General features: G+C 39.1%; 1 protein-coding gene across 1 annotated transcript in view; it reads right to left on the bottom strand.

Annotated features, from left to right (window-relative positions):
* The window catches only part of LOC148415975 (RNA-binding protein Nova-1-like), a 61670-nt gene that overhangs the window by 11491 nt on the left and 40566 nt on the right, over positions 1 to 9613 (bottom strand). Inside the window, exon 5 of the mRNA XM_088428213.1 lies at positions 4937 to 5103. Within this exon, the coding sequence (XP_088284339.1) occupies positions 4937 to 5103 (167 nt within the window). The remainder of the gene's footprint in view (positions 1 to 4936; positions 5104 to 9613) is intronic.

The raw sequence follows: 9613 nt of genomic DNA, 5'->3' as shown, positions 1-9613 counted from the left end.
ATAGGCAGCAAGCATATTAACATGCAATCAGGAATAGCTGTCTTAGTGCTAGAACATTAATATGAGCAGCTACTAAAAAGAGACCATTTGTCCTTAATGTATTGCACTGAGCAACAGTTTACCCTCATTGAAAGTAGCCGGCATGGCTGGAATTTCAATGTTTGTGCTGCGTTTCAGAGTCATGGTTTCATGAGCTCAACTGTATCCTGCACACAATGGAAAATGCCCACCTCTGGCAATTCAGATTGTCCAATATACGTATCTACTACGAATGTTTTCAGAAATGTGGGAGGAAATCGGAGTGCCTGGAGAAAACCCATGCAAGGCAGGGGGAGGACATGCTAACGCCAAACAATAAGGAATCAAACCTGCAACTTATGAACTGAAGCAGATGTGCCGCCCCATTTTTATAATAATTATTTAAATAATTATTAATAATTTAAATAATTATTAAAAAAAATATATATATATATATATATATATATATATATATATATATATATATATATATATATATATATATATATATATATAATAATTATTATTATTATTATTATTATTATTATTATTTTGATTGTTACTTGTACTTAATTATTCACTAGTACTTGTCTAGTTTCCTTTTTATTTCTCTTTTGAAAAGTTGGTGCAGTACTGTACTGTACAGTCTTTTAATTATTATGTATTTAATTGTGGATTGAGTGTGGGAGTAACTTAGTGAGTGAATGCAGACCTTTACAACAAACAACATCAACTTTGAGTAGTGGAAAGATGCAATTCAAATGAAAAGACTTTGGGCCTTGGAGGAGGAGGATGACCAGGAAGGTGTTTGTGAGGATAGAGGAGGAGAAACTTTTTCACATTTGCCTGAGTTAGTGACATCTAGTGGACACACGTGGAACAAAAAGCTTTATTTTACTCGTCAATGTTTAAAAACTATATTAACTAACTTATTTGCAAAGACAAAAAAAAATATAGTACACAAAAACATTTAAATAAAATGCATGAAAATAAAATTTAAGATTTTGATTGATGGTGGACAAAGAAGTGAGTGAGAAAGAGCAAAACATTTTTGGTAAACAGGCACTGAGGGAGATACTGTAGTTGAAAAGTTTGTATCCATCAGCCTTTTCCTCCCCCGCACACATGAAAAAGACGTGGGAGTATAAACAGAAGTCATGTCTGATCCCTCGCTAACGATCACATCCACCATCTTTTATTTGTTGGTGTTGTTCAGCAGTAATGAGCTCCTCCTCCTTTTCCTCACACGTTTGCAATGTTCTCCTTTTTCCTATAACTGCAGTTCGACCAGTGATTGACGGTCCATTAGCTTGCTGGGCCTTCAGTGAAGGTACCCATTCTTAATCCACCTCATAATAGCACTATCATGTGGCAATTATAGAAACCATTACTCAAAACATTAATTCTGTATTTATAATACATTTATAATGAAGCAATAGTCTAATTATGTCATTTTGATTTAAAAGAACAACGTGCATTTTAATGATACCAATTTTGGAATTAAAGACTCTAAATACATGCAACAAATATTACAAGACTGGAGGATGCAAATGCTCACATTAAATAATTCTAATTCACCTATATATGGTAGTGTATTTTATAATTGTCTTCAACAAAAGCACAAGTCTTCATGTTTAACCCAAGGTGGACATTTTGTGGACTTCCTGCCTGGAGAGTCAATAACAGGAAGTAGGAAACAGGTGTCCAAGACTGAGGTCAAAGGTGATAGGAAATAGCCACAGGAAGTGACCAGACTGCGGTCTACAGTTTGTGCGCATGTAAGACTTTACATCCAAAAATAGCCACTGTGAAAATCAGAAGAAGCAGACACAAGTAGCTAGCCGCTAAATACTTAATATGTCTAGTTTATAAGAAAATACAGTGGACCCCCGTGTTACAACGTCCCTGATTTACGTTATTTTCATGTTGCGACGTGGAATACTGAGTTTTTTCATCCCCTCTTTATGACATTTTCCCGGTAAAGTGAACATCTTACGGGAAAGTGACTTTTACGATTATTGTCCAAATGGTTGAATATGGACGTGCCTGCCTGTCAAGTGTGAAATTAAACAATCAAGTCAATCTTTTTGGTTTTTGCTGAGAGCTTTCTTACTTGCATAATTCCACCCGCGCACAAATGTTTCTCAGCCAAGGGCTTGGTAGTTACCTTAAGCTTGTAATAGAGTGAGAAACCTATTTAAAAATATCTTCTAGCATGACATAAGAAAAGTTTACTTTTACTAAAGACTATTTGGCCACAAAGTATAAGCTGAGTTTAACCATTATATTACTGTAAGACATTTTCATTTTTAGCAAAGTAATAACTAGGCTACTTAGCTAAGCTACTTGGGTAGCTGGTTATTATACTTCAATTGGAGGGCACACAAAGACGAACAACCATTCACACCTAAAGACAATTTAGCATGTCCAATACACCTACCATGCATGTTTCTGGAGCGTGGAAGGAAGCCGGCGTGTCCAAGGAGAACTTGGACGGGCTCTGGGAGAGCATGCAAACTCCAAGTTTGAACTCAGGTCCCTGAACTATGAGGCGAATGTGCGAACCACTGTGCAACCAAGCTACCAATGTGTGTGTTCTGTTTTATTGTTTTGTCAAATCCTTAAAATAACATGAACAAAAATTTGATTTCTTTATTGTATTTGTGTAATTTCATCAATGCAACCAAACATAACACAGAAATATGGAAGTCAACTTAAATCACCATCGTGCAGGAGAGTAGTCACGTGGTGCGTCATTCTCTCCAGGCGGTGATTGGGGGAAAATAAACATTTCATGAAAGCTCATTATTGTAGCTTACTTAGTTATATTGATTGTAAGCTAACATAGCCAACATAGACACTTCCAGCACATGTTGCCTGCATTAAAGGCTCACATGAGGCTTTCCTTTTTTTTTTTTGCTGTTGTTGCGGCTCCAAACAGTATTGTTTATTAGGTTCAATATGGCTGTTTCAACTTTTTGGATTGCCGAGCCCTAAACTACACCATTTTAACATTAGTGTGGGACATATTTAATTAGCTTTAGCTTGTAATGGAGGGAGAAGCCTCCTGTCACTTTGGGGAGTATTTATATGCACACACACACACACAAACAGATAATAGTCTTTTGAGTCTATTTTAGGCGGTGGCTAAAGTTTCCTGCGTTCATGTTGATGGCGGCAAGACAAAAGCGAGAAAAGGGGTTGCGTTTTTCGTGTTGATTGATAGGCGGTGACTGCTCTTGTTAGCCAACAGCCGCCTCTGTGACCGGCAGCTGGTTTTAACAGAGATGATTTATGAGGCGCACGAATTCTTTGACTTGACCTCACTGTGGGGAAACAAATTGTTGACACGCTCGTGCGTATGTGTTTTATACTTGTGATGCATTTGTGGTTACTCGTTAGCCTGAAGCGTGTTGTTTCTTTGACTAGTCATGTTCACCACCATCATCAACAAACCCATTTGCTGTTAGCATGCAGCATGGTTTTTTACGTGTTCAAAACATTAAAACATTGTTCTGGCAAGGGGTTTTTTTTTTTGGGGGGGGGGGGGGGGGGGGGTATTTGGGGAAGTTTTTGCATGGATTAACATACTCTAAGTGCAATCGGCCGATCTCGTGATGAAGCGTTATCTCCACCAGGGAAAGTACAATCAAATCCCTAAGACCGTTGGCTTTATGGTGACATATGGTTAAATTGACAAGTGTTTGCTTTATGTGAACATCCCTGGAGGAAGTCTCGAAATACTAAGTCTCCAAGACTCCATTAACATCACAAAAAGTGGGTAGTTTTTTTCTAATAGTGTCAGCATAATTAGCCTCAAACAGCTTTTTAATTATACACATACTGTGTGTGTTTGTGTGTGTATTTGCGCATCCTTTGGCAGACCTGATCCGTCAATAGACACTATGACTGCCAGACCAGATTATTCAATAAGCAGCAATCATGAAGAGAGAGAGAGCTAATGGCCGAGTTAGCAATCAATGAGACTAATTGTTGCTAACTTGAGCACTTTTTGCATGTGGGTGCGTGTGTGTTTATGTCGTTTTGTCACCTTAAACCAACCCTCCCTGCTTTCAATCTCTTCCCTCCGTCGTCACTTCCTGTTTCCCTTGCCCGGTTTCCCGGCAGACATTAGGATTCAGTTTTGATGCTGTGCTAACGCCCTTCACACTCTTTGTGTTGGGTAAAAGGCTGACACTCATAATGTAGAACAGATTAGACATCCCTAGAATAGTCTAGTACAGTGTTTCTCAATTGGGGATATGGGGGGGGATTCTTGAAGGAAATCCAGGGGGTACTTGAGATTTTAAGTAAAACAAACAAACATGCAAAAATCCTTTTTAAATGATCATTGAGTTAATTAAATGTTTCAGGAAAGTTCATTAAATAAATATGTTCAGTAAGTTATTCATTTTCCTCATTTTTTAAACCGAAACAACAGAAAAATAATGATTTATTTTTCTGAACAGTGCTCTACTATGATCTCACACTTTAAGTTGAATATTTTTCTCAGGACAAATATGTATTAATAATTAAGTTAATGATGTATTTTTGTGAACAGATCTCTACTGTAATCCCAAAAGATGATCCTTCATGCTTAATATTTTTCCATGGACAAATATTTATTTGTAAGTATTTACTTTTAAGATCATGTCTGACACGTATGTTGATTATTTTTTGTGGGCAAATATTTGTAATAATTAAGTTATTTCTTTTTGATAACAGATGATCCAAAAGAGGACACTATATGTTGAAGAAATCACTTAACTAGATCCATACATAACGGAATCAAATGGCTTTAGAACTAAAATGCAGTTGACTAGAATTGAACATAATAGACTAGAATTGACTACAACACAAGACACTATCTGGTGAAACAAATGAGTCGAGAAGCCTCATCGAATGGCGGAGCACAGACCTGTTTGATGCGGTCGGGGTTGACGGTGGTCTGTGGCTGTAAGATGCTGACGGGTTCGGACTTCTGGCTGCTTTGCGGCATCTCTCGTACTTTCTCTGCGATGAAGTCGTGGACGCCATTGAGCGCTTCCACCGTGCCTTGAACCAAACAAACCCGCTCCGTAGTGCCTGCACGCAATAAGAAAACAAATGCATCATCAGTATTTGGGCTGGGATGAAAAAAGTCAACCGGGTTGGATAAGTCGAGTTAAAAAAAAAATAGGATGACTAAAAATATCCATATCCAAGCTCCACCGGACCCAAGTTTGCACCACTGTTTTCTACATGGATCTTAGATTATAAATCAAGTTAACTCCAAAAACCACGCAAAGTACCAACATTGGTAATTTCAATGTAATAAATAAATCAGCCGCAGACATATAAAAATAAACATCTGATATTGTGTTCTTAATAGCAGTTTTAGGGTCCTTTAGACCACTTTCTCAGGTCCTTCAAAGACATATTTGTCCTGAAGATTTCGTCTGATTGCAACCAAATTTAAAGCAGGTTTTCTAGACAAATGGACACTACTAAGAAAAAACAATATTTTGAATTGTCATCATTGTGTTTTAGCCAAGCGTTCCAGCAAAATGTAATGATTCGCAATAAGATATGAACTTGAACCCGAAAAGCCATGCACAAAATGACATACAGCAATAAGTCTACCTTTTTGGTGTGAAGCAGCTATTTTGCAAAAGTGCTTGAAAGTCCTATGAACATAGTCATTTCTTTAAGCCGTCATTTGCTAGCATGATGGAAGGATTGACGGAAAACAATCAGGCTAAAAATATATACTGGAGCTACCGCTTTATTCTGAATTCTGCAGCGAATTTGTCTACCTGCCTGCTTTGTCCTTATCCAGGAAATCAAGCTTGCGTCACCGTTCATATTTCTGCAGTGACATGGCTACCGGTGTGTGTATGCATGTGTGCGTGTTTGTGAGAGACACGGAGAAGCAAACCGGGCCTCGCTTCTCCCCGACAGCTGGTGCCCTCTGGGTAATCTGCCCTCGCCCAATCAGTAGCAAGGATTAGCAGGCCATTGTCTTGGCATGAGTGTGTGTGTGTGTGTTTGCCATGTGTGTGAGAATGGGACACTGTCGGGGTAGCTCGACGCCAGGCTTCACGCACAGCTGTGCTGCCACATCTTCATGCCAAACATTCCCCCCACCAGGGACCAACCACTAATCAAATAAAGTCATTCAAATCACTAAATTAATCAGTAATGAATGATTAACACGATTAAATCATGTTTATTGATGCTTCTGGTCACCAGAGGGCGCTAACTCCGGAGCGGCTACAGAGGACAGCGCAATAAAAATAAGAAAAGTACAACGTGCGATGTCGCGTTCATTTACAAGTTCATTTTGTGCTGAATTTGTTGATTTTTTTTGTGTTAGCGTTTGCTGCATGCTCCTTCAAGTGGTCTCGTTTGACCTTTTTGACTCTTTTGTCACTTCCTGCGCACGGAGACCATGCGAAACACTCATCATCATCATCTCCATCATCATTTTGCAGGCTGCTTTTTATTAAACGCCTGCTCGTATGACTCACTTCTTCCTCCTCTTTCTATTCCTCCTCCTCTTCGCCTCCCTGATGACCCGAGAGCTTCACCGCTGATTGCATGAGCGCTAATATGCTAGCAAGCTAATAATAGTGAAACACAAGCCATTTGAATCGTTCCCGTCGGAACAAAATGTCGAGGAAAATTGTCGGTTGTGGCCAATTTCTGTGGGCAAATTTTAATCGTGGCACACAAAAAAAGTAAAAATAATTGAAAGCAAAACTACTCAGACCAAAATAAGGAAATATGGAGTTAAAATTAAAGGTTAGACATCACTTGTTCCATTTATATATTTTTGCGGCTTCAACTTGGGTGTATTAACTGTATGTTAATAGTGTTGCTACCTACTAACAGTCATGGCCCTCAAAAAAAAAAACAAAAAACAACAACATTTCTTCCTGTTTGATTTTTTTAATGCTAAAATTCAATTTATAGAAGACCAGACAGTGGCGTTAAATCTGAAGCTAGACACAATTATAATGCTAGGAACCATTCCCAGCAGAAGTTCCATTAAAGAATGAAGTATTTTTAGCAGCGTTAACTTTCTCCACCATTTAGCATTCATTATTCATTATTATAGTTTGAGAGCACAAACATCATAAACAGTCTTGCAGTAAAACTAAATGGAGCCATTAGAATCAGCTACAGCTTCCTCAAAATAAAGAAAATCCCCACTGGATGTCCTCACGAGGTTCAAGTCGGGTCTGACTCTTCCCGATGGCGAACAGATGATGGCGCTAAAGAGAAGCCTTGATTACTTTAAGCTCATTAAGGAGATCTCCTCAAGGTGGAGGATTAGCCAGCGTTAGTCGGTTACCTTTGATCACATCTGATGGATTAGATGCCTGTTAGCGACGTCTGCCGCCAAATGCCTTCTCCTTCCCTTCCTTCCTTCCTTCCTTCCTTCCTTCGTACACATCTTTTAGTTTGACTTTCTATAACTGTACATTTTGATTATTAGTCACTGGGTAATAAATATATTTTCCTTCTTCTGGAAATATGCATTTAAAGTTTCTTGGGTTAAATACATTTTCCTCTGTATAGAAGAAACAAATCGAGAAAATATTGTACTTTTTACAGAATTTATGTTTCCAAAATTTTAAAGTTGAATTAACATATGCAAACAGATATTGCAAGGACATTTTGTTGGAATTAATTTTTTAGAAATGTGTTAAATTTTCTTCAAAATTACAGAAAAAGCCTCAGTTTTTCTACAAATTAAAAAAAAACATTGGTTAAATTGGTTAAATTGCTTGAAAAAAAAAAACGCACAATCTTTAACACATATAACTTCAAAAATACTTTTTTTTGTAAAATATCAACAGGTTCTTGAAATATCCCCCCAAATTATTTCTAGCAAAATAGATTATTTACAATTATTCTAAAAAAATATATAGCACTTTATTTTTCATTTAATTTACACATTTTTTCTATAGAAAAGAAAAGACAAAGAAAAGACTTTTCCAGAAAACCCAGTTTACAGAAACCATAAAGCTTTAAGAATCCCATTGTGAGTGAACACCAACAGTGTTTAAGACCCTGAAAAAGCAACTGATGACATCACATGATACATGAAACCTGATTGGCTGGAGGCCGTCTGCTGCTGTAACCTTGGCGACCCTAAGTCCCATGCACAAACTGTGTAAATGTACAAATTACACTCATGCACACGGTTTTATGCAGCTGCTGGTGATGTCATAAGCGCGGGTGTGTGTGTGTGTGTGTGTGTGTGTGCGTGGGTGCGTGTGTGTGTGTGCCTGCGCGATCATGTGCTGATGTAATCATGAGCAGGAAGGAAAGTTGGACGTGTTCTCGCTTAAGTCTTACTGGATAGAAATGTGATGGTTGCCTTGGAACACACACACCCTCACGCACACACACACACACACACACACACACACACACACCACACAAAGCACACTTGGGGGTGGGCCTCAGTCATCCAAATGAGGGCCAATTAAGAAAAGGCCATAGAAAAAGTGACGGCTGGGGTCATTTTGGTGGGCTCCTCAAGACCAAGAGAGGAAGTGAAGCTCTTCTGGCGTGTGCACCTGACAACTTCCACATGTTGCTGCATGTGTGCAAGCAATTTTTATAAAAAGGCTTCATTACTTTCGACAGCGTGAGGATCCCCATTTTAACACCTCCCTCCCCTGCTTTCCTTCATGTGTCAGCAGCTTGAATGTAAAGAATCAAGGCAAACAAAAGAAGCTGGAAGAAAAGAAGAGAATTCCTCCCCACTGATGTCACCTTTTCTTCATTTGCTGCAGCTGCTGCCTCAACAACACCACCCCATATAAAGAAGCCCCACACCAGTCCCTCCCAAGACACCTACGAGCCCCCCGAAATTACCGCCAACATATCAAGGAATCTGCAAACGTTTCATTGACAATAAAGGAGACTGAATCGTTATGGTGAATATGACTTGGACGTCAGTGAGAAGAACAGGGCCCTCCCCCAAGACCAAAGTGGTCGTAAAAGTCTACTTCCTGGTTCATAAATAAACATTTTTCTTACAGGAACCTTTTTGTTCCAGGAAGTACAAGTATGGTCACTGCTAGTTTTTCGAAATTTGAACCTCACACAGTTTTTTTGTCTTGAGTTGTTGACAAAAAATTCCCTTACTGCACTACGCTATAACGTTAGCAGCAGAGGGTGAGCATCCATCCATCCATTATCCGCTTATCCTCACAAGCGTCGCAGGCTTGCTGGTGCCTATCCCAGCTGGCTCCGGACAGTAGGCGGGGGACACCCTGAATTGGTTGCCGGCCAATCACAGGGCACAAACGACAAACAACCATTCATGCACCCAATCACACCTAAGGACTATTTAGTATGTTCTATACACCTGCCACGCATGATTTTGTATGTGGGAGGGAGCCTGGAGAGAACCCACGCGGGCTAGTGGAAAACATGCAAACTCCACACAGGAAAGCCGGAAAAAGATGGATCTGAACTCGTGTCTCTGAACTGCGAGGCGGCCGTGCCAACCATCTTTGTCTTATGTTGACTGTGTAAAAACATATTAAAACAAAATTAAGAACAAATGACATCCGATTTGGCCACAACTTCAAGT

Source organism: Hippichthys cyanospilos, chromosome 11 (genome assembly GCF_059441005.1).
Source record: "Hippichthys cyanospilos isolate Australia breed blue-spotted pipefish chromosome 11, RoL_Hcya_1.0, whole genome shotgun sequence".
NCBI classification, from domain to species: domain Eukaryota; kingdom Metazoa; phylum Chordata; class Actinopteri; order Syngnathiformes; family Syngnathidae; genus Hippichthys; species Hippichthys cyanospilos.
Note: the sequence above shows the minus strand (reverse complement) of the source record. Positions and strands in the feature narration are given on the sequence as shown.